This window comes from Crocodylus porosus, unplaced genomic scaffold (genome assembly GCF_001723895.1).
Source record: "Crocodylus porosus isolate Cpor-Errol unplaced genomic scaffold, CroPor_comp1, whole genome shotgun sequence".
In the NCBI taxonomy this organism is placed as follows: Eukaryota; Metazoa; Chordata; order Crocodylia; family Crocodylidae; genus Crocodylus; species Crocodylus porosus.
The window spans coordinates 16,092,134-16,118,441 of NW_017728922.1; the positions used below are offsets into that span (position 1 = coordinate 16,092,134).

Below are 26,308 nucleotides of genomic sequence, written 5' to 3' on the forward strand. Positions count from 1 at the left end.
AGGCCATAGGCTTTATCTAGTTTGTACCTTGGGTGGCAGACATACCATCTTTTGGGCCTCTCCCGCGACCCTCACTGGGGTAGTGGCCAGCCAACTACCTGACCGGGTCTAAGTTGCTCTGGCCCCTTCTGGGGCATACTGGGCTCTCAGCCCTCTGGTTTTCCCCTCCTTCACTGGGGCTCATCTCCACCCCCTCACTGGGGCTCCACATCTCTGGCCGCCTCACTGAGGGTTCTGGGGCATCCCTCTCTGGTGGGTTTAGGTGGCCGTAGCTGTGCCTGGGCCCAACTACCTTTCCTCAGGGTCCTACACCCCACAGGGCTCAGGTGGCTACAGCCATACCTGCCCCCCACTCTCCCTCCTCAGGGTCTTTCACCCTATAGGGCTCAGGTGGCAATAGCTATGCCTGGCCCCAACTGCCTCACTCCTCGGGGTCTTGCACCCCACAAGGCTCAGGTGGCATCAGTCATGTCTGGCCCACTACCGCCAAAGTTGCATGACTCACCTGAAAGTGAGGACTAGGGTTAAAGCTTCTCTAACTGGCCTGGCATTTTCTGGAGGCTCCCACACCACTAAGAGCCCCACCAAGCCACCCACTCCCAGCATGGTGCAGTTTTAGGTCATGCCCAGGACCAGGCGCCTCCTAGCCATCCCCTACAGCGCTTCCTTTACCTCCAGAATGATACCAGCAACCTTGCAGCCAGGCAATGTTGCTACCACCTCAGCCAGCAGCAAAATGCTCTGCTTATATAGGCAGCCCTGAATCTAAAATGGCTGCTGTAATCAGGCACCTGCTGGCTGCTTGGCTTAGGTCTTAAAGTGGCAGGCATCACCAGTGCCCTGCCACAAGGACATTACAATTCAACACCCCGAGACAGGAATTGGGTTTTGTGGAACTTGCATGCTACATGCCAAAGATGACGTTCATGGGACAAACGTATCAAATTTATGTGAGCTATCAAAAATCCATGAGACCTAAAATGTACAATTACACTGCGATCCCCGATGAAGGAGAGTTTGGCAATCCAGGAGTTAACACATGGTCCAAACAAAGTAGAGACCAAGTGGACCAAACACCATAAAACAGTGAAGCACTGTGTTAAGAACATTTATCCAGACTTACTTGGGGTTTATGGAATTTACTACGTTTGAGAATATGTCAGAATGGTGGCAGATAACACTGGGACAAGTGTCAAACGTTTCCAGGTCTACACGCTGTACTGATTCAGGTGGTCAAAACAGCAGATATAGTGCAAGTTAAGTTTGGTAGTAGCCAAATATCCATTGCAGAACCTGTGCGAGCTCCAAGGCAAGTCAATCTTAGGCTAGACTACAGCGAACAAACTAGCAAGTGTATCCCAAGAAATACGACAGAATCAGGTCCCATTGACTTCAGATCTCTCCCAAGATTACCCTGCAAGAACGGTTTACCGCTAAGCTTCTTCCTAAATGGCAAGAGCTTAATGACATAGATCACCTCATACTGTTAAAATCACTCTCTCAGTTACAGCATGATACTTCGTTAGCACTATCCTGTATACAGGCACAAGGATGGAGGCAAGGGGTCAGTCAGCATACACTGAGGCAAGGGTACACAGGAATAATACCTCTCAAAATAAGGAAATTTTGATAGAGCACGCTACTGAAATGGAGGCTTCTCTCCTAGCCTGGTTGAAATTAATACATTTCACTTATAATCCACAACCTAGGACAATATCAAGTTCTATATGGACAGTGATAACAGCACAGGAAATCATTGAGATATTTCCCATAGCAGTGCTGGGCTTAAGGATCAATGGATTCATACCCATGCCCACTCTGAGGTCTGGACCAGTTATAAAAATGGATTATGGCAGGCTATGAGTGAGTGCACTGCACAAAAGAATTTGGGATTTTTATGCCCCAAGCACAATATGCATAGGGAATCTGTGCGTCTAAAACCTGATGTAGCCCTATGTGACTACCAGATCTCAACTATTCAAGAAGGAAACTATTCTCTAGTGTACCAATTGGATAAGGAATGTGTTTGTGTCAATACAGCATGCCTAGAAGTTCTGTTTCCCACGCTAATGAAGAAATTATGAAAATTTTGAATGAAGCTGAAAAACTAGTGAGAGACACGTGGTGGGAGCGACTCCTGGGATGGTCTCCCATAGCAACAGATTTTAAATTTGATGTTACACTCCATAGTAATATTGGTCATATGTGAAGTTATAATGTTAATCTGCAGGATTGGGATGTGGTGTTTCTGACAAACTCTAAGAGAATGAAAGCATTAGTGAAAGAGGAATGAATGGATATGACACACCCTGACTTACCTGGAATTGCTGCGGCATATGGACTTGAATTACTAAACAAATGTACCATGCAGATGCAACATCAGGAGAGCTGTGGGTCTTGAAGACAGCGCTGTCCTAGGTCACCCTCCGCCAGGTGTTGCCCATCTTGGCGTTGAGCTAAGAGGAAGCCTACTTATATTGATGTGATAGGATCTATACACAAGGCCCAGAACCCAGCAAGGAGGGGATCTGTTGGATACAGCCCATGTGCGCACTGATTAGAGACAGGGAGGTTCTAGAACAGTTAAACTTTCCACTGTGATGTCAGTGACCCACTTACATCTGGGGAGCCTCCACAATAGCTTGTGTGGTCCAGTAGAGTGCTGTGTGCTACACCCAAGGGCCAAGAGCACAAGAGTAGGGTGTCATGTGCACAGGAGTATAATCGGTGAGAAGAATGACATGGTGCGATTTTGTTGAGTGTTTAAGGAATCCTGAGGTGTGATTTGATGCACAAATGAAATATGGATGCTTGAGAGTAATTGAGGTTTGACTGGCATGCAATCTTACTTGGTTGGTGATCATACCTGCGTGTTTGAGGCATATGAGCAGTCACTGTAGCAGTGAGAGGGGTGACCTATCAAATTAGATTGTAGTTGGATACTTACCTGTAAAAGCTTTATTGGATCAGGACCAATGGTTTGGTAATTATGACCCTTCCCTCACTCTCGGTCCGAGACCCTCCGAGGGAAAAGACTGAGGGCCTGACTGTCACTCCAGCTCAGTGAGCCTGTGAAGGCCCTGACACTGCCCTTCGCTGCCCCCCGGCAGGTCTGTTTATGGTGTGTTGCAGTGAACCAGTGTATAGAGTTAATGCTTGATGTTATGTACATTTCCTACTCTTAATCTTGTTTTTGTTGTGATGGCGAGTTTATAATATACTTTTGAACTTTATTGGAGCCTCTGTGTATTTATAGGGCTGGTAGCTCTATGTATATCCCTGACCCCCAAATCCACCCCTAACAGAGACAACACATGAAAGGCCCTGGCTGTCTGAGGAGGCCTAACACCTTAGATTTCTCATAGGTGGTCAGTGTCCACCTTTCAATATCAGGAACCACATGCACTCGTGATATGTAATCTTCAGCTTAAGCAGTTTCCTCCTTGTCCTCATCCCCTCGTCTCAAACTGCTCTTCTATTAGTCAGCTTTCCTGATACAGCTCCTCAGCAAAGCCAGATGCAGAACCAGAGAATACATTTTGAGGGAAAACGAATCACATCCTGCTGATAACCCACTAGAGTGTTCTCCGGAAACGCTGCTTTTGGCCAGTGGCAAGTGATCAAAGGCTCAGACCCAAGATTTGTGCATCTTCTTTGCAAGTACAGTTACTGTAAGAGACAAGGGTGTGACGTGATTTACAACAGCTGGAGCAGCTTGTCCAGCGAAGCATTTAGTATGCTAGTCTGCATCACAAACGGTTTGAGTTAGTTATGAGTTAAAAGGAGATGTTACCCCTATACATAACCCATATACAAAAGGTAGAGGTTTCTGACATCTGCTTGAGGCAGTGCTGGCACCTAAAATGGAGCTGCTGTGTAGAAAGACAAACATCTCCCTCCTTAGTGAAAAGAAATAAACTTAAAGCAGATCACATTTGGGAGTTTTTAATAAAAGCACTGTGAGACACCAGTTCAGACAAGATGCAGACGATATCACAACTTACAAAACCAAATAAGAGGCAGCAGTACACCGTTGGCATTTCAGAGAATAACATCCTTCCACTCTCCTCCTCAATGGACTTTCAAAGCCAATCACATCACAAATGAAAAGGCTTTGATTTATTTTGGAATTAAAATATAGGACTGCACACCTTGGAGGAGACGGCTGCACTAGATGACCCAGGAAATCAATTCAAGTCTTAACCTAGAAGGAGGAACACTAGACAGATCCCAAAGTAAGCAACCAAAAAGAGGCACATTAATTTTTAAGGAGGCAGCATGCTGCAGAATGTCCCAATACCCATGGTTTATTCACCTCAACCAGTTGTTTCACAAAATTCAAACCAGAACTTCTGCACAAAATGGAGGGGGGAGAGGGGGGCGACACTTCCACCGCTCCTAAGGTACTAACAAACTATCTCCATTATTACATATTATTTATCCCCCATATTATCGGTTAGCCTATTCAAACTAACAGTCTCTGTCTACCAGCAGTACTCACTTGAAAGGACTGGGGTACTGAGTTTTATTTACTTTACTTACTGCCTCACTCAGAAGGCAATAGGAGCATATATAAGATCCAGTCCACTAGGGTATTAGCTAAAGAGCCAATTTCCTGTATGCAAGAATGAGTCCATTCCCAAGCAGTCTTGGTGCCTGCACTTTAAAGAATGAAAGGGCTTGTGTTGGGTGCATAGAGGAGGAAAGAAGGAAGGCTTGTTGTCAGAACCCAGGGCACAGGCAAGAACTTTGGAAGCTCTTAATCCCCGAATGCTGTTCTTTGGGTAGCACTGGCTGCTCAGTATCTGTAGTGCTCTGGCTTGAAGGGCCCTTCTTTTGATACTCCTAAGTACTTGGCCTGCTTGTCACTCAGTTTAGTCAGCTTCACACACAGTTTGTCCAGATGAGCAGCAGCCACAGCTTCATCCAGCTGAAAGAAAACAAGAAAGCATTACAACAAGCAGTTTATCACCACACTGAAGTCTGATGGATTCAATGCAGCAATGTCAATATTGGATATCACATCAGGAATGTCCAATGCCAAATGCAGAGGGATACATAACAGACGCACAAAGAAAGAAGGGTCAAGCAGTCCAATTCATCCCAAGACCCTCTGAACCATGTGCAATTACTTTTTGGCAACTGAGCGGTCAGTAACAAACAGCGTTCAATTACAGCATCCCCATCATCTTCTTCATCCCAGTTAGACTAACTTTCAAGTAAGAGACAACAGATCAATATGCAGAAAACTTTCATGAAGTTGTTTTTTGTACCTAGTGAAATCTCCTCAATGCATTACTCCTACCCTCTTACAGGTAAAAACCAGAAAGTGAACTATTCAACTAAAACAAAACAAGAGCAAGTCTGCCAGGTTATGGTGAATAGTAAAAAAGTTAGAATGGCAGAGCCCCTACCATGCTTTCAGCTTGTTTTCCTCTAGCCCCACAGAACAATATATTGTTAGTTGCTCAGCCAAAAGCCATAGCTAATTCAGCAGGAACTGAGACAAGATTAAAACTACATTCTGCCTCTACTGCTTGCCAGCCCATTGCAGTGGCAGCCATTATAGCACGTCTCCCTGTTTCTGTTTCTCCATGCTTCTATTCAGGTGAAGAAAATCAGCTTCTTCTGAAAAGTCAATGTACGCAGTTCACTTAAGATATGTGCTCCATTTTTGGTGGGCTGATTTTGGGGGAAAAGGTACACGTGGCATGAGTGTATGATAGTTTAGTTGGGTCATAAATTGAAAGTAGAAATTCCTAAAGGGACCTGGTGAGTTAATAGGTATTCCAGGCTGGTGCATAGGAAAATACGAGGTCAGACACCTTGATAGAAACCCTTGAAAGTATTAACTTGCATTTTCAAGAACGAAGAAGTTGCCCAAAAGAAAGGTGGCAAAAATAAAGTATTAGAAAGAAGTGCATAGGGAATGGAAGGAGATGGGGGGCAGGGGCTGGCTCAGGAATAGAAATGAACCCTGGGTGGGCAAGATCTGCCTGACAGGCCAGATCCAGCCCACAGCAGGTGGCTCGGTCCTACCCAGCCCTGACACAGGGGGTGGCCTGGGTTGTGACTTGTGCAGCTGGTCCTACTACCCCCAGGTGTGTGGTGGGGCACGGCCAGCATGGTGGCTGGACTCTGCTTCCTGGCAGCCCCTGCAGTGGTGGCTCCTTCTAGCTGCTACCACTAGGGTCTCCAACATCACTGCTGGACCTGGTCCCATTACCTGGGCACGCAGCCCATCTGCCCTGCATCCACTGCGCAGAGTGCCAGACAGTCTCCATGGACCTAGCAGACAGGGCATGCTCAGCCAGGTGGATGGAATGGAGCTATGGGCAGAGGAGTCCAGGAGTGAGATGGGTGGGCAGGGACTGGAGCAAAGCTGCAATCCAGTTCCAGCACCCATCACAGAGATGTGCAGGGAACAGATCGTGGCTGTGTCCCAGGCCCCAGCCCTGCACTGTCACCACCCCATGATCCTGGCCCTGGACACTGCTCCCCACCCCTTCTGCTCCTGGATGCTGCTCCATGCCCACCTGCAGCCCCATCCCATCCACAGGATTGAGTGTGCCCTGCCCACAGGGGTCCCCACTGGTCTCCATGGAGACCCTGCCCACCCGCTCCATCCTGTCCAGTGTCCCCGGTGCTGGGTATGGGACAAACAAGCCTGGCCCCGATAAGATCACTGATGCTCCCCATGATCAGCACACCTCCCCCCTGCTGGGTCACCTCCCCCACCACCAAAATTCCTAAACTGGCTGTCTAGCCAAAATAATTGCCCACCCCGGAGATGAACCCATCAAAAAATGCAAGCAAAGTAAGAGGGCCAAAATAAGCTTGAGAGAAGGTTGTGTAAAAGGTTGTCAAAGGAAATAAAGATCTAAAAACAGCAAAGAAAAGTTAAGTGAGGAAACAAGCAGGTGAGCAAGTATGTTTATCCTGCAGAGGGCTATTGAGGCAGAAAGAAGCAGTATTAGTTGGAAGTGAAGTGCAAAGCAAGGTAGATTTGTACCTTACAGACCAACTAAAGCCGTGGCCAAAAACAGAATCACAGAATCAAAGGACTGGAAGGGACCTGTAAGATTATCAAGTTGGGTCCCCTGCCATGGGCAGGTTATTGGGCTCAAACGAGCTTAACGAGTTGCTTATCCAGCCACCTCTTGAACACTTCCACCTCTGCTAGGAGTATGTTCCAGATTCTAGTTATCCTTAGGGAAAATAATTTTTTCCTTATGTCCAGCCTATATGTTTCCTCAACTAGCTAGTGCACATTGGTCCTCATCCTCCCAAGGGGTGCCTTCCTGAAGAGTTGTTCTCTTAGATCTTGGTGTTCACTCCTGACACACTCATAGGAGGCTATCAAGTCACCTCCCAGTCTTCTCTTACGCAGACTGAACAAACCCAGTTCCCAGAGTCTCTCCTCACCGGGCCTATCCTCCAGGCCCCTGATCATATGGATGGCCTCTTGAGTTTATCCACACCCTGGAAAGGACAGCTTTTTCAGAAAGCAGTGTTCAACATGCTACTCGGGAAGATATGTTTGGGTTTTTTTTTTATCTGTGGGCTATATGTCATTTATTACAAGTTGCTGTGAACTCTTCTGGATGGGGGGGATATAAATCTAAATAAGAACAAACGGTAAGGAGCAACTAGTAATACAGAAGAAACCAAACAAAAACAAGCTACAGAGTTTGGATAACAGTACACCAAAACATCAGGAGAAAGAACGGAAAAAACTCATAGGAAAGCTCAAATTAAAAAGTCTTTGGCAATGACATGCAATTCATTCTTGTATAAAGTAGTCCTTTTTTGAAGAGCAAGGAAGAATTAGAATCCAGTCAACAGGCTAATTAGGTAAATATCTAACCAAGGAAAATAGTAAGCCATAAGGGATTTATGATATGAACATTTAGAGATAAATACAGCCAAGTACTAAATCTGAGTGTTGTGAAACAATTTGTTATATTCCTGAAAATAATCATCCATTTAAATTTGAAAAGGAACATGGCGGATCCAGTGCAACTCAAAAAGAGTTTGACTACTGTACCAGGAAGCACAGTCTGGGGAGGTAAGCAGCCCTCAGTGGTGAAAGAACAGGTTAGGGACTACTTAGAAAAGCTTGATGTGTACAAGTCCAAAGGGCCAGATGCAATGCACCTGAGGGTGCTAAGGAAATATGTGATTGAGAGTAGGTGGCCATTATCTTTGAAAACTTATGGCAACCTGAGTGAGGTCCCAGATGATTATGGGATATATATATATCTATATATATATATATATCCATAAAGGCTTATTTGACACGTGAATTCCTCCCTTTCAACTTATACTGCAGTTCTTCGATCTGAAAAATGTAACTGTATTCTTTTTACATAAAATATCTTTCTAGGTTCTTAGACACTTTTTGAGTCTCCTATGATACCGAGGATCAGATACTGTTGTTATCAAAGTGCCACTCATTTTCATTCTTTCTCTGGTATTTTTGTCAGGATTCAATAACAATTTTTATTGTGTCAGTCTTTACATTATTAAGGTATTTAAAGGAATGAGGGAACTCATGTTTTTTTAAAGCCAAAGAGAACTGCAGTCCTCTTAGTTAATGGAACATTGAGTTTTCTAGTTTTCATAGCTCACTTTTGATTTTTAAAATGTTTAAGACTTCTGTTACTTGAAATGCTGCATTTTATCAAATTTGTATTCAGATACCAAGCATAAGATACTGTATGTTGGTGTCTCAATTCTTTTCAAAACGATCCTAGGCAATTATTGAGTGTCCAGCTAGATTGTCCAGCTGCAACTATGCATTTTGATAACAGTTTTCAAATACATGAAGGGTGATTATAAAGAGGCTGGAGAGTCTGAGGCTGGACTAGATGACCTCATGAGGCTCTCTGCCAGCCCTGTGATCCTATAATTTTTCATTTTCTAAACAAAAGACCCCCTCTTTCTGGACTTCAGCAAGGCCTTTGACACCATCTCCACCCCATCCTCATTAAAAAACTAGGCAACTGTGGCATTGGTGCCTACACAGTCAATTGGATTGCAGATTGGCTGGCTCCTACCCTGGGGGTCTTTAAGAAGAGGCTTGATGCCTACCTGGCTGGAGTCATCTGAGCCCAGTTTTTCTCCTGCCCAGGCAGGGGGTTGGACTTGAAGATCTACAAGGTCCCAGCTTTAAGAAAGGAAAGAAGCAGGATCCAGGGAACTACAGACCTCATCTCAGTCCCCAGAAAAATCATGGAGCAGATCCTCAAGGAATGCATTTTTAAGCACTTGGGAGAGAAGGTGATTAGGAACAGTCAACATGGATTCACCAAGGGCAAGTCATGCCTGACCAACCTGACAGCCCTCTCTGATAAAAAAAACTGGTTCCACAGACACAGGGAAAGCAGTGGATGTCATATACCTTGACAGAAAGTCTTTTGATATGATCTCCCACAGCATTCTTACAGGCAAGCTAAGGAAGTATGAGTCTGATGAATGGACTGTAAGATGGACAGAAAGCTGGCTGGATAGTTGGGCTCAACAGATAATGATCAATGGCTTGATGTCTAGTTGGCAGCTAGTATCAGGTAGAGTGCCCCAGGGGTAAGTCCTGGGGCCAGGTTTGTTCAATATTTTCATTAACGATCTGGAAGATTAAATGGATTGCACCCTAAGCAAGTTCATGGATGACACCAAGCTGGGGGCATAGAAGATATGCTGAAAGGTATGCCTAGGATTCAGAGTGACCCAGGCAAGTTGGAGGATTGGGTGAAAAGAAATATCATGAGATTTAACAAGGACAAGTGCAAAGTCCTGCACTTAGGAAGGAAGAATTCCAAGCATTGCTACAGACTTTGGACTAACTGGCTAGGCAGCAGCTCTTCAGATAAAGACCTGGGGGCTACAGTGGACAGTAAACTGAATAAGAGTCAACAACGTACCCTTGTTGCCAAGAAGGTTAACAGCATACTGGGCTGCATTAGTAGAAGTGTTGCCAGCAGATGGAGGGAAGAAATTATTCCCCCCCAATTCTGCATGGGTGAAGCCATATCTGAAGTAGCATGTCCAGTTTTGGGCCCTGCACTAAAGAAAGGATGTGGACAAGTTGGAGACAGTACAGTGGAGAGCAACAAAAACAGTTAAGGGGCTGGGGTGCACAACTTCTGAGGAGAGACTGAGGGAACTGGGCTTATTTAGTCTGGAGAAGAAAAGACTGAGGGAATTTGATAGCAGCCTTCAACTACCTGAACTGTGGTTGCAAACAATGTTCCCTCTAAGGAGTAGCAGTCCGTGAGCACACCACCTCAGTCCATGCGCATGCTGCCTCAGTCCGGCGTGGGACACTTACTGAACGGGGCTGAGGGCTGGAGCCAAGAAGTTGGAAGAACACAGAGCAATGGTCTCAAGCTGCAGCAAGTAATGTTTAGGCTGGATATATTATGAAAAACTGTCACTAGGAGGGTGGTGAAGCACTGGAACAGGTTACCTAGACAGGTGGTGGAATCTCCATCCCTAGAGGTTTTTAAAGGCCCAACTCAACAAAGCCCTGGCTGGAATGATCTAGTTTGGGCTGGTCCTGCTTTGAGCAGGGGGTTGAACTAGATGACCTCCTGAGGTCCCTTCCAACCCTGATTTTCTATGATACACAATCACGCCTGGAAGCACAACTGTGAGATCACCCATTAGCTCGAAATCATGTATTTTGGCCAGTAGAGAGAAAGCCTGGCATCATGTTTCTGGGTTCCACCTGCACCAGCTGCAAGCCCCATAGGCAACATGGGCTGCATGGCTCACAGTGGGGGAAGCGCCAGGAACACTGCTGCCATTGCAAGCCTCGTGAGATGCAGGGCTTGCAGTCGGGAGGGCACTGCTGCCCCCACTGCAAGCTCTACAGCCAAAGACCTTGCCACTCCAGTCAACAAGGCTCTCAGGGGAAGCAGCACTCTTCCTGCTGCAAGCCCTACAGCTGACAACACAGCCACCACTGTGAGCCTTGTCAGCTGCAGGGCTGGAAGCAGGTGGTGCAATCCTCAGCTGATGTGGCTCCCAGCCACAAGGGAGCACTTGGCCACACATGCATGCTTAGAACAAGCTACAAAGTTATTACACATTTTTGTGGAATAGCTTTCCAGCTTATTGCTCATTTTAACATGCCATTAATTGTTTGAACATGTAACTGGGTCACAACTTAAGGAGCGATTACCTAGCTAATCACACCTTAAGTATAATGTGAAGAAGCAGCCTATATGGTTTACCCAGGGAGCAACTTCCTTACACAATTCAATTGGGTTAGTTTTTATTCGCAAGACAAGCACTTAAAAAGCATCAAGGGCTTTATAAACAAAGGATTTTGCTGTTACTTTAAGATTTAACTTTATTAGAAAATGTTAATGGCTAACTAAAACCATTTAAATCTCCAAGAGAACTAACAATGAAAGATATTTTTCATGGGGAATGACAAAGGTGCTTTACCCCATGGTCTGGCTTGAATGATTTCTGCATCCGATCTCCAAAACACCTCTCTGACCCATTATTTTAATAGATGGCAGTGGAAACTTAGAAGTCCTTTGGTGAACACTTCATAAACAAGTCCTTACATATTTATTCTATTTACCAAAGGAAAGCCTTTTCACATTCACTTCTGGCCCTGGTTACATTTCAAAGGCGATGGAGCTTAACTGCAACTTCTTTCTCAAACAATGACCATCTCGTCAAATTCACAGGCTTGTTTTGGAAAATTAAGACCAGATGATTGTTTATATATGGAATTTATGACAGTTGTGACATGATCCAGATTCCTTCAAGAACAAAGAATCCACTGATAATTTTAAGTTTAAAGAAAAACCCAGGGGAATTTGTGGCAAATCTAAGTACGGCATTGAGATTTTGCAGAGATAAGATGGACACTTAACCAATTAGGACCAGATTGCCTTCTCAGGTGCCCAAAGGGATTGTAAGTGTAGTAAACCCTCCCTCCTGTATAACAGCCAACTGCAATTCCAGTTCACAAGGCCTGCTCTGGACTAGCACTACTAGCTCTCAGAAGGGGAAAGGGAGAGCTAGCATGAAGGCCTACTTGGCAAAGCTGGACAGACTCAGGGGAAACATAAGAACTTAAGAAGTGCTGTACCGGGTCAGGCCAACGGTTCATTTAGCCCTCTATTCTGTCTCTGACAACAGCAGAGGGAGAGCATTCAATATCCTCCCTGGCATGTTATAAAGGCTTATATCTCCAGGACAAAGATATTTACTGAGCCAGACAGAACTCTGCCCAGGCTTCCTGAATAGGATAGAACCACGGCTACATCTCACACCCAGCTCATCTACTAAAAGCAGAATCTGACTATCAGCATTCCTACAACAAAAAACATTGAAGTCTAGTCCTGATGACTAGAACAGACTGCTTTCAAAGCCCCAACCATAACTTGATGCAGAGGACCACCTTTAATTTAATGTCTAGTAAGAGAATTAATTTGTTCATAGGTTAGACGCCATATGTGAATGCAAAATTTCTGCCTGCTGATAAAAATGGTGCCATTATCAGATATATTCACCACTTCAGCAGTAGCACTTCCAACTGAGAGCAGATATTACAACACTCACTTAATAGTAATTAAACCTCATAGCACTTTTGAAACAGGGAAGTATTATTTCTGATGGAAAGAGAGAAGTAAAAGTTACTTGCCCAAGATCACATGGCAAGACTATGCCAAAGCAGAGACCAAAGTTCAGGCATCCTAACACAGGCCCTTACTCCAAATACTGAACATACAGGCAGCCCTCGACTTAGGTTTCGAGTTACATTTCACACTTACAACATTTATAAACTGTAAAAATTCATTTTCAAATATATTGTATAAACATTTTCACACTTTTTTTAACCACCTCTAGTTTTAACTATAGTTGATTGGATAAAAATAGGGAAGAAAAAGGAAGCAAGCTTCAGGGAGGGAAGATCTCAACAACAGGCTGTTAGATTCTGCAATAGCTTTCCACAAAAAGTGATGGAAATCCAGGGCCAGGGTTATTTTTAATGAAAATCAGAGGTAACACCAGAAAACATACCAAGAAACAAGGCTGGCACAAGCCTCTTAACACCTTTGGCTTTTATGACACCATATTGTCACATGCCTTCTGAATGAACATGTACACAAGCTGGACTTTAGGCCACTGACCTACTCACATGCCTGCGCCCATCTGAAGGACTGAACTGATTCTATCTGTGCAAGTGCATGGAAATAAGGTTAATGCTTTGCATTGTAATATACCTTCTTTGGCAAGAAATGGACTCCCACAGGATACTTGTCATTATTGGTCCACAGCTCAATCTGTGCCAACACCTGATTGGTGAAGGAGTTGCTCATAACAAAGCTGGGGTGACCCATGGCACAACCTAAATTGACTAGCCGGCCTTCTGCCAGAAGTATGATGTGACGACCATTCTTCAGTTTATACCGGTCCACCTTCACAAGAAACAAAGCAAATGCAAGTGAGAGATGATGACACCACAAGCAGCACCATATTTTATCCAAAGCATGGCAACTTCCATCCCCAACCTCCACTATTCTTGCACTGATGACCCAATAGTAGACATAGACCTCAGACTTCGATTGTTACTGACACTGACATTACACAACATCCCAAGTCAAAAATGCCTGTCCATTCTCAGTAGGTTGGTCTTGCACAGTATGGACCTTGGCAGCTGCTACTCATTTAAACAGACTATGATGGCATTTCTCTGGCTCTCTGGGTTTCTCAGCATGCCTACTGCCTAGAGCAGTGCTTCCCAAACTTTTCCTCAGCATAACCCCATTTATGACCCCATTTCCTCAGCATGGCCCCTCACTCCCAAACTGCACTGTTTATCATCTGGATCTGATGATAAACATTTTTTATTATACTGATGTCTATCCTCCCTTAATGGAGTCTTTTGTCACTCGGTCTCTGAGAACAGGATCTCTCCCATCCTGAGCAAAAGACCGCTGAAATGCAGTCCCTTCGTAATCAGGAGGTCCCTCATTGTTCTGGTACCTCAAGGCTTATTTCTACCTGTGGGAGTCTGGAGGACAGTTGTCAGTTGACAAACTGATTGACTGTTCTTATAATTCCATCTGAGTTTGGCCTGTTTGGCTGTTGGAAAATGATGATGCATTTCCAACAAGAAAACTTAGAAAGCTGTAGGCCCAGACCTCACAAATGGCCAGCATCCAGCACCTTGTTTTTAGTGGGAGCTGTTGGGCGTTGAACGTTTCCCTTGAGGTGGCAACTTCACTGAAATATCTAAATGGAAACGACTTATCTGAAATCCTGGCCCTTAGGTGCTTGATATCGCTGCCATATGCTCACATAATAATGTCCATTCAGTCCAAAGTAAAATATGACTGTGGGACTGACCTGTTTTCTCTAGCTTCTGCTCAGTACCAGTAGGAGTAGACCCGAGAGATTTTTTTTTCCTGCAGTTCAGCTGTTCTCAATTTTTTTATTATGTTGGCCTTTCCATAAGAGATTGTTTTACTGGTCACCTTTTGCTTTTCTCCCATTAGTTTAATTGTTTACTCCTCTGATATTTCTTTGAACCTCCTGGAAGGATGGTGCCCCTTAAATTACAGCTGGAAAACCACTGCCTCATAAACATTGCCACTACTACTTTGTCAGACTACCTTGCTAATCCTACTTGGTTTTAGTAGTATAGGAAGCTTGACTTATACTTCTGTTTACAGCTTCTGTTAGAGGTGATTACATTTACTTTATTTACATACCAAGCTGAAAGTAAATCACAGACACAAAGAGCCATAGAAGTGGGAATGTTTCTGGTACTCAAAACACATCGGGGAAAGAATTAGTAGCACAGCTGTTATCCGTTAAGGTTTTTCCCTTGTACTGAAATTGACACCATCAGTTTAATTTTTCTCAAAGTTTTACGAGTTTTTCTATAACCTAAATAGAAATATTTCTATGGAAAACAGGAGCACTTTTTAATTTAAAATTTACCCTTCAGGGCTTGAAACGCAAATGCCATAGCTCAAAAACCAGAAATGAAAGAACACTGACTTTTTGTCCCATCTAAATAAAATGTAAAGACTAAAAGTAGAAAGAGAAGTAAAAACACTGGCTTGTTTTTTTGGCTTTGATTAATTTATGCTTTTAATAGAATAGGCAAAGATATCTGTTCATAATTTGGTAAACTTAAATGGACTGTGTCTTTTCAAAGGTGCTGCACAGAAAAATCCATTCTTCTCTGTTTATCCAGAGACGTGAACCTATGACTAATTATGATACTAGTGAAACTTTATGGGCAACTCAGAGGTGGTTAAGATTCCACTATTGGCTTTCACAGAATAGAGCTTCCATATGTGCTGTAAAAACAGGAAAGCAGCAGCAGGGTTAAACTGTGCAACAGCTGCTTGAATAAACTGTTTTGTGGCATGTGGCAAAGTTTGTTGAGTTAAGAAATGTGCAGAAATATACCCTGTATCCTGAATTTTTTTACATCTTTCCAGTTCACATTTGAGAACACCACCTTTTTGGATGACAGAGGCATGTGGCTTCTTGCATATCTTATGGGCTCTTTTAAATGGAGATTTGAAGTAAATTTTATTCTGAAACAAAATGTCAGTAGTGGGGCATAGGTCTCAGTATTGCCAACCCCACCATGTCAAAAATTATGAGACAGGCTCTTAAATCAAGAGATTTTGACATGTAAATCATGAAATGCTATTTTTGAAGTGTGTGGGGGGTTATTTGTGAAGGTGTGGGGGGATGTGGGCATGTGTAGGGTTTGGAGCCTGGGGCAAGCAGGAGCCCCACATACTTAGGCAGGATATGGAGTACTGTGGGTCAGGAGTGAAGGGCAGCAGCAGAGCTGGGTGGGGGCTGGGGCTTGGGAGTAAGAGGGCAGACACACTGACATGAAGACACAGACAGCACCCAGTTGGTAAGCGCAGGGTAGGGGCTGGTGGGGGAGGAGATCAAGACTCACACAGGGCAGGGCCTGGAGTGAATGGGCCTCCAGGGCCAGGGCAGGTCATGCAACAGAGCTGTGGGTGGCTTATCCAAAGATTGGCGGGGGGCGGGGGCATGGCTCCCTGGAGCTGTGCACACCCCTGGGGGTGGCATGATGGGGGTGTTCCCCCTGCAGGGCAGAGATGGGCTGTGGCTTGGGGCTCTGCACCCTGCTTCCTTTGTCCGAGAAGCTGCGTGATGCCATTGCTACCCAGCGAGCGGGCAGGAAACGCGTGGCACAGCCAGCACATGGGTCCCAGGGCAAACTTTGCCTCAGGAGCCGCTCGCTAGTTGCACCACACCCGCTTCCTGCCTGGCAGCAGGAGGCACACTGGTGTCATGTGGCTCCCAGGGCAAAGGCAGCAGGGTGCAGAGCCCCAACCTGCAGCAGGCAGCCCACCTCTGCCCTGCTGGGGGGGGGGGGGCACATGCCCCCGATGCCTGCCCTGGGTATGCATGCAGCTGCACCCCCTGCCTGTGCCTCTGGATGAGCTGCCTGTGGCTCTGGCCTGGACCCACCCTAGCCTCAGGCTCCTGTTCACCCTAGCCCCTGCTCCACTCCCTCCCTTGATATGCGGGCCTCAATTTGTTTCTCCTGCCCCTTCTTGCTCCCCCCACTCCTTGCCCTCCACAGACTTACTAGCTGGCTGCTCTCTACATGCTCCAGTAGCAAAAATCCTGAGATCTGGGGGTTCCGTCACAAGATCATGAGTCAGAGAGAATTTGATTTTAGAAATCACAAGTCTCATGATTTTTTAGAAATTATGAGTTGCAAGAGTTGGCATTATTGAGTCTTACAACCCCTATATTTCTAACTTTAACTCCCCGTAAAGGTATACAGTAACCAGGTAACTCAGCCTGTCTGAGACGAGATCCAGTGACCATGTCTGGGGTATCTCATCAAAGCCAATCTCCTGTTGTTCTCAACTGTTTGAGTCTTTTCCTAGCAAATGAGTTATTTGTGCAAGACCATTTGTTTTCTGGAGACAAAAACAGTTCATCCATGTGCAAGCTGGTGTTATACATAGAGAGCAGGAAAGAAAATTCCAGCAGGTTTGGAATCTGAAATATAGTAACCATATCTCTGTAGTAGGAAGAGTTATAGGGAAAGGATACAGTGGAGTTGTGGGGGTTTACGCAGGTGATCCTGATACTACAGCATTTGGATTGGTGCTTGCTGAGATCCAGCCTAGCCCTGCCCATGTGGGATACATGTAGTCCTACATTAAAGAGCAGTCCTCTAGAGCAGTGGTTCCCAAACAATGGGTTGTGACCCCAAAAGGGGTCACAACATCAACACTCGGTTGCAAGATTTCGGCACCTGCAGTGGGACCCAGTACACAAAGGAGTGCCGTACCATCATGGCCACTAAGGTGAAGTGTGGTAGCGGTGCAGTTGTGTCCCCACTAGGGTGTGCCTCAGCTTGGCAGCCATGGCATGGCACTCCCTCCTGTGCCAGGTCCCACCTGCTAGGCCATGGAGCCCCCAAGGGGAGGGTCCTGGACCAGGGAGCCCCAAGCCAGCAGCCTGCATTCTGTCCCTGCACCCCGCTCAGGCTCTGCTCCAGCTGTGCCACTACAGGGGAGGGGAGTCAAGCTCCACCCTTGACTCTGGCTGCACCACCTGCTACCTCCCACAGGAAGCAGCTGGGGCTTGGGCACTGCTAGTGGGGGAGTTGGGCACCTGTGGGGAATGGGGGCTACAGTTTGGGAGGGAGGCACCAGCAGGGCCAGGGGACTGTGGGTTGGGAGTAAGGGGGGGGCTATACCAGGCCAGGGGGCTTCAGGTGGTGATTCAGAGGCATTGGCAGGGCCAAGGGACTGTAGGTCAGAAGTAAGGGCATCTGGATGGGTAGATCAGATCAGATGCTGTGAAAGGACATGCACAGAGCAGTGTATCAAATAGGGAGAGTGATTTTAATATACAAGCTAGAAAGGAAGGCAGGGACAGGAGGGAAGCATTGCAGAGAAGCCAAGCAGTAAATCTCATAGGAACAAAGGGGTTACACAAAAAACTAATCCAGGGAACAGGATAAGAATCCAGTCCCTAGTTAGACCATACTGAACACAATCCAGGCTGTGGCTGATTTCTTGTTCCAAAATTTCCCACTCAAGTTAAAAGTTTTGCTAAGAACAGCTATTCTGAAGTCAGTGACAGAACAGCCAGAGAAGCTGAAGTGTTCTGCCACAGGCTTATATGTAGAGGTTGTCCTGTCTGTTCGATGTAGATAGCAGAGGAGCACTCTAAGCAGGCAATGGTGCATTTAGTGTTGATAGAGTTGCAGGTGAATTAACCTTGGATATCATAATTGGTGTTGTTTGGTTCTTCGATGATTACCACTGGACCAAAAAACATGCATTATAAACCCAGGTTCCCAAAGTTACCCAGGTCCTGGCATACCTCAATGTTTCGTTTCATTTCGGACCTCTATTGTACACCTTCTCTAATGTCCTCAGTACAGAAATCTGAGCTACTAGGTCAGATTTTCTTTCCAAACTGCTCTGCTTTCTTTTCTCAAGACTGAAAATTTTCAAGGAGTTTTGTGGAACAGCCTTTCATTCTTATTTACTCTGCTCAACCTCCAGACTGTTAACCACAATCTGCCTTTACAACATAGGGATAGTCATGGGGAAGGAACACGGACAGAGAAAGAATGATGACTGCTATAGAGAAAGAAGCTATGAAGATTAGAGGGATCACTCCATTATGTTGGGGAACCTGACCCTGTATGACCAATAGGGTCTTCTAGAATTACTAGTATGCTCCTGCTGAATTTTATACATTGGCCTGGAGAAAAGGAAAAATACTCCTGGTGTGTTAGCTCTTAACTTTCCTACAAAGAACAGTTATCTGGCATACAATTAAACTTTGCTTTAGAAAGAATTTGATAGGGAAGTTCCACATTTCTGGGAAGTGGGATGCAGCATGTTTCATGCCCAAATTGACACATTTTCATCACGATAAAGAGGTGGGCAGAAAATCTCCTTGCCTAAGTATGCATGCATTTGCATGTGAATTTTCTATACAGTTTGTAACACAGTTATTTCCTTTATTTTTCCTTCAGAAGGCATAGATTGAAGGCACACTGCCTACCCCAAAACAAACAGGAATATAAGCCCCACAGAATAAGATTACTGTGTGCTGGACTGTTAATTTGTGGCAGGCTTAAAGCAGACAAAGTCTTAATGTTCTGCCAGGGCAGGTAGGGGCTTTAACCAATTGTATGCCCCAGTGTAACAATTAATATACAGGTTTCCCTCGCTTTATGTGGGTTCCGTATGTGTGAATTCACTCTTATGAGTTGACCATTTTTATACCAAAAATGGCAAGATAAATTCACTCTTATGCCATCGGTATGGTGGAAGCTGGCAGTTCGCTGCTTTCTGAGAGTGACATGCGCCACAACATAAGTCTCCCATGTGGATCTGTGCTCCTCACTCATTGTCCAAATACATGTTTCGGTAGTTGCCATCCCCACTATGGTAACATTCACTACACCACCCTGTGCTTGTGTGTACTGTCTGCTGTTGGTGAGTACCAAAATCGTCTTGTAAAAGTGATAGAAATAGGTCTGGGGGTCAGTACAGTTAAGGTCGAATGTATCCCTATTTGTTACATTGTAAAGTGGGCTCCCTTTATGTGAATTTGAGTTGTACACCGTTTTCCAGGACTGCATGTGCAGCATAAAGCAAGGGAAGCCTGTACTGGAAGACAATGTAGATGAAGCCTTACACCAGAAGCCATGACAGGTGATCTTAGGCAAGTCATTTCACCTCTCCTGCCCTTAACCCTTTGTCTGTTTAGACAGTGATTGTCTTGAAGACCTCACACTCTCAATGCAACTGTTTGCTGACCTTAGTTAAAACCCTTAGGCAGTAATAATACATACTAGAGAACCTGGACCTTATTCATACATAAAAGTTAATTGACACAACTTTGCTCTGAGAAATCCAAAAGTCCCTGATCCAGATCTAAAGTTGGGACTAGATCACAATGCCCGACTGTCCATAAGATTACAGTCCACTCCTCACTTAGTCTGTGGACATGCATCAAGGTGATTCTATTTATATATACATACACACATATATACACACATTCATACACACGCAGGTCCATTACTATGTGCCTGCATATGAGTAGGTCCCTACATATGACCAGGGATCTGGGTTTTCTGTTTCCCATGGAAAAAAACAGAGAAAACCACAGATTTTCCATCTTTAAATCAGAGAAAATACAGATCTTAGCTTTTAGCAGGAAAACACACAGATTTCTTGCTTTTGCAAAGAGCTCTGCAGGTGGCTGAGTTCCAGCCTGCAAGAGCCAATTGCAAGAAGGGCAGGAAAGCTCCAGCCCTGCCCACAGCGGGAGGGGGAAGGGTGGGGCCTGAGGCTCGATTCAGGCTTATTTTCCTTTCTGGAAACTGTGAGGTAAGTGGAACTTGCGGGGGGTTGCGTGGAGCTGACTGGGGGCTGCAGTGTTGGTGAAAGACATGGAGGGGCTGCCCAGTTGGCTGCACATGGACCACGAGCAGCACTGTCAGCCCAACCGGGCTTGGCACCTCTACGTGTGGCTTCCCTTAAGGAACAATAGCGCCGCTCCAGTTCCACCTGCTGCTGGCTGGGGGATGAGGAAGCCGGGAGGTGTTGGAGGAAGACAGAGTGACTGCCCAGCCAGCAGCACATGGAACCGAAACAGCATGCTATCTGCCCTTAAGGAAAGCCACACATGGATGTGCCAATCCCAGTCGGGCCAATAGTGCTGCTCCAGTTCCATGTACCACCAGGCAGGTTGGCACAGAGCACGCCCTGGGGTGCAGCAGCACCATCTCCCTTGGCACCTTCCCATACTTTCATCTTTCCCGGGAGAGCAGGAGGGGTGCACTGGGCACCACCGGCCCCACATGGCACACTGTGGCACCTCCCTACCCCCCACCTCAGCTCACTCTGTGTCCGCTCCCAAGGGGAGGTCCAGGGGGATGAGCACAGCGGTGCTCCTCTGCAAGCTGCACACACATTGCCCAGCCAATGGGGCAGCAGTTCACATGCAGCAGCCACCATCACCCCACACAGACATGTGGTCAGCTATGGGAAACCCACACAGGTGTGGTGGCAGTGTGGTGCTTCCTCACCTTCAGAGATGCCTCCCTCTCCCGCTCCCCACTACAGAGAGGCCCACCTACTGGCCCTGTCTGCAGATTACACCAGCACCCACCTAGGCAGTAGAAGCAGCCCCAGACAGGTGCCAGAACCAGCTGTGAACACGCCCAGCAGGTTCCAGGTGCGGATCAGGGCATTCCCCCTGATCCACCACTGATGCTGCCATGTCAGCACTGGGCAGAAGCAGTCCCACCCACCCATCTGCCCAGGCCAGAACTGCCAGCTGCCCATGGGCTGGACTGCATGCGGTGGGGAGCCACCTGCCCACAGGCCAGACATAAATCAATTGGCAGGCTGGATTCGGCCCACAGGCCAGATTTTGCCCACACCTGAACTATAAGATGCACAGAAAATATGGGGAAGGGGGCCACAGGAGACAGCCAGTATGGTCAGCTTGCATAGTGGCTTTAGGTCAATGCAAGCTTTTGGCATAAACAAGCCTTCTGAATCAGGAAGGGAGAAAATTGAAAGGCCCTAAACAACCTTTAAATGAGGCCCCCAAAAACCTGTTCCAAAAAGGGCAAGATTCAGATTTCTCTAACAACTTAAAAGATGTGGAGACACTGGCTCAGGATTGTATATAACACTAGCCTTTGCTTTAGGGCCCAAAGGATTTTCCTTGGACCTCTACTAAATAAGAGCACTTAATACTGGAGCTGTCATTTCCAATAACAATTAGATCAGCCTCCAGAACTCCTGCATAGGGGGATGTTTAAGTACCAGAACTGCACACAGGATTAAAGATGTGGTTGCACTATGGATTTTTATAGTGGCAGGATGATTTTCATTTCATTTTCAATTCCCTTAATGATACCCAACATTTTATTAGCTTTTTTCGGTCACTGCTGCACAGTGAGTTAATTTTTTTAGACCGTTTTTAGAGTCATTTACCATGCCTCCACAGTCTCTTTCTTAAGTTGTAAGAGTTAATTCAGAGTTCAGCATTGTATACATATAGTTCAGGTTATTTTTGCCTATGTGGATTACCTTGCACTTGTTGGCATTGAAGTTTATCTGCCATTTTTTGTCCACTCACTCAGCATGAAGAGATCTTTCTGCAGCTCCTCTGTCAACTTCCTAAGGCCAGCTCTGCTTACTTGTTTACCAAACCTGAGAGGGGCAGCAGTCTCGTGCACTGCAACCTAGTGGCACTGCACACGCACACCCTGTTACATCTACTTCCTTCCCAACTCAAAGCTGCCTTCCCACAAATGATCATTACCCATTTAACAGTGCCATTATAAAACTTGGTTAGGCCACTGTAAATTTGCATCTTCCTTCTCAACTCAGTCACAGAAGACACAAAGCCAGAACATGAGCTTTTTCTTAACAATGGTCCTGAACTAATGGGTCTCATGCATTAGTTGTACCCATTGCACCAATGCTGTGCAGTGCAGATTTGCATTCTTTGCCAATTAGCCTGAGAGATAAAAGTAGAGCATTGCACAAGGATGACTTACCTGGGGCTTAACATTCACTTTCTCCACTGAATTCTCATTTAGCCACTTCACATCAACTTCTACATCAAAGTGGCCAATGTTGCATACTATAGCATCATCCTTCATCTGCTCAAAGTGTCTGCAAAAAAACCCAAAAACAGGCTCTGTCAATGATCAGTACATAAAAAGAGAGGCTTGGTTTGGCTTGGCTTTCTGGCCCTAGGAGGCACTGCTGCAGCTTGACAATGTAGCAATGCTCTTCGAGAAAGGTCAAGTTCCAGTCCAGAGCCACAGTGAACCACAAGGTGAGGCAATGACCATCTTGTGAGGACCAAAGTGTAAAACAAATTTGGGTGGGTAATTTAATCATAGTATCAATCCATTGTCACTGTTACCCTTTAAGGAAAATATGCATAAGTACAGCAGTACAGAGGGCAGTGGAGATGCGTGGAATCATAGAAATCATAGAGAACTAGTGGTGAAACAGACAACTGGAGGTGATCTAGTCCAACCCCCTGCTGCAGGCAGGAGGGTAAGATTCCTTCCTGATCCCAAATGTGGCAATCAGGGTGACCCTGAGCAGAGATGCTAAGTACAAGAATGGAGATGCTGTGAGATAGGTGCTAAGATAAGGGACAGATATGTTTTATGCTTGCCACGTATACTCAAGTCTCACTCCTTTATGAGCCACAGCAAGATCTGTAATGGGCATAAAATTAGCCTGGACCTGTCCCAAAGTAACTTCCTCAAATTTAAACCTCTCAGTATAACTATCATCATAAGGCTGGGGGCAAGTCTATGGCCCTGAAATTAGAATCAAACATGGGTCAGAGGACTGTGCACCAACCTCATTGCCCCCCACGCTGCCTAAATGTCTTAGTCCTGACTTACAAGGCTCCTCTAGACCCTGGAGCCACCCCAAACAGCTCTACCAACAGCTGTAGTTACAAGACTCCTCTTGCCTCAACCCATGGCACCTCCCTAGTCTTATTCTGTGCCCTGCACCCCAAAGAGATCAAATATAATGTATGCAAATGTCCATTGGGACCAGGAGACCAAAATCCCAACTGCCTGCTCTTCAAAACTAAACCCAGCTCTCCAGGCATGAATGGCCACTGTGCTAACCCAGACTGTGCTGCTAATGACAGTCATTTTCAAAGTCTAGGTGCACAGGAAGTTTACAGTAAGCCAATGGTTGGATACTACCTGCTCTGCACAATGTCTGTGCATCCAGTAGTGGTGACAAAGATGTTCCCTTCTTTGCAGGCCTCCTCCATTGTTGTGACCTCATAACCTAAAAGTCAAAAGGAAAAATGTCAATTTTCTACTCAAGCGTGCTAGACAGGGGCTTCCGGCTGGGCGGGGACCAGCCCTGTTATTGCAGGAGTCTGCTTTGGCTTCCCCTGGGTCCTACTGCTCCTGGCTCCTGTCATCTTTGACAGGGGCAGATGAATATTATTTTTCTAAATTTTTTAGGGGCCCCGTGAGCCACATAGTGTCCTGGTGGGCTGGACCTAGCCCGTGGGCCATATTTTGCCCACACCTGCTTTCAAGCATGGCTGCATAATGAGACTTATCCATTATACAATATAATGCAACGTTCAGGATAAGCAACACAATGACTTGGTATTTTCAAGTAGAGAGATTCTTTGGCATCTTAACTCAATCTTCAAGTTAAAGCTGTGTGAATGAAGGGTATCAACTCAACTCAAGAGCTGTTCAGAAATTGGGTTACAGCATCTTGAAACAGAGAGGTTCTATCCCAAAGTTTGAATGGTGAAGCAACCTCAAACCCAAGTAACCATTGAGAGAGGATATCATCAAACAGGTTAACAGAAAAATAGAGTATTAACACAAAAACAGAGTATTATCTACTAATCCCAGTCATACAGGAATAGTTCATTAAGGACACAATGACACTGCTGGCACCACCTTTACCCAAAGGGCAGGGAGAAATGCCATCCTAGTAACAATTGGTTCAATTTCACTTAGTGCTCTGTAATGGGATACAGATATACAGGTGTTCTGCATCTCTCCAACATCTCACCTTCCATGGTTGCCTGCAGCGCATTGATTGGATCAATTTCAGTGATGATGACCCTGGCTCCAAAGCTTCTTAGGGCTTGAGCACAACCTTTGCCGACATCACCATAGCCTGCCACTATGGCCACTTTCCCAGCAATCATGACATCTGTAGCACGTTTAATGCCATCAATAAGGGACTCCCGGCAACCATAAAGGTTATCAAATTTACTCTGGGGAAGAAAGCAGCAGTTTCAGAACAGACAAAGCAATCACTCAGAACAACAGGAGATACACGTTTCCCATTCTGAAAGGACCTAAATACACTTACAATAAAAAGTACCACAAACCATGAAGTTGACATTCAGCTAAATAATTTCAACCACTATCAGTTAAAGAAGGGAGTCTACTTTAACACGTTTTCAGTTACGTTCTTTTAACTGGCTTTTTAATCCATATGGTTATAGCAGATAGCTGCTGTCACAAAAATCCTGATCAGGGAGTCCTCTAATGAAAGACATAACATGTGGTTATTGCACCTATTGCTATAGCTTGGACTTGTGAAAACAACCTCTATGAGGTTACCACAAGTTACCAACCAAATGGTAAAGAATAGGAGTTTGCTGTACACAGGGGAATGGACAGCCTCTTGCATGTATGTGGTAGGGAGGCATTGCCTCAGATTTAAAATTTCCGAAACTACTGCTCCATCAGTCTATGGATCATTATTCCAAGTGTCACAACTGGACCTCAAACAACTGTACAGGACACCTGGCTAGTGGATTACCACACATTAGGACAGCAGCAATCTAGTTTGACTTCTGTTTTGCTGTTTCAAAGGGACAGTGTGTCTTTTTGACCTTTTGTTTCAAAGCTGTTCTGTTTCGTTTCAACTGTTGTTTCGCTATTCCGACGTTTTGCCCATAGGCTATAAAGGAGATCATTAAAATGCTTATAACTTTGTCATTTCTTGCCTGATTCAGATGAAAATTGCAGGAACAGTAGCCCCTTCTGAGGGCACGAGGCCTCCCAAGTTTCAAGGAGATAGGTGCAGGGAGTTTTGTGAAACTGCACCTCAAAATGTTAAAAGCAAAACTCTAATCACTTGCCAGCGGCAGCAGCTTGCTGTTATCCTGAGCACAGATCCAGGGGTCTGCGCTCCTGGGAAAAGTCCGGCACAGCCCCACCAGCCCTCCCGAGGGCATGGGCCCCCAGATCTGTGTGCGGGATGACAGCAGGTTGTCACTGCTGGCTGATACCGGCGCTGGGTGCAGTGTGTACCTTCTATCATCCCATGCACAGATCCTGGGGACTGTGCCCCAAGGAGGGCTATGCTGGACACCTCCCAGGGGTGCAAGCCCCCAGATCTGCGCACGGGATGACAGCAAACTGCTGACTGCCTGCAGTCAGTGGGCTGCACTGCACCAGGATGTTCAGGGCACAGTGCAGCCCAGTGGCTACAGGCAGGTGGCATCTGCCACTCCCGGGGCTGCAGCAGGGGTGGCACCAGGCTCTTTCCAGCTCATGGTCACCATGTCTCAGCTTCCCTTCGATCAACAGGTTGCTGACTAGATCATCCGACTTTGCCAGTACCAGGTAGAGTAGCGCTTTGCCTCTTGTCAGTCCACAGACTTCAAGTCAGATAGAGCTCATACACACAAGGAAGCTTTGCAATCTTTCGGATTTGGCCAAGTGCTCTTCCCACAA

At 45.8% G+C, this 26,308-nt stretch overlaps 1 protein-coding gene across 1 annotated transcript in view; it reads right to left on the minus strand.

The window, feature by feature from the left end:
• Positions 1-3,929: 3,929 nt before the first annotated feature.
• AHCY (adenosylhomocysteinase) overlaps positions 3,930-26,308 on the minus strand; it is a 60,893-nt gene continuing 38,514 nt past the window's right edge. Inside the window, exons 6-10 of the mRNA XM_019539730.1 lie at positions 24,627-24,834; positions 23,786-23,873; positions 22,601-22,718; positions 13,251-13,445; positions 3,930-4,930 (exon numbers count right to left, since the gene is read on the minus strand). Coding sequence (XP_019395275.1) covers positions 4,799-4,930; positions 13,251-13,445; positions 22,601-22,718; positions 23,786-23,873; positions 24,627-24,834 — 741 coding nt within the window. The 3' untranslated portion in view covers positions 3,930-4,798. The remainder of the gene's footprint in view (positions 4,931-13,250; positions 13,446-22,600; positions 22,719-23,785; positions 23,874-24,626; positions 24,835-26,308) is intronic.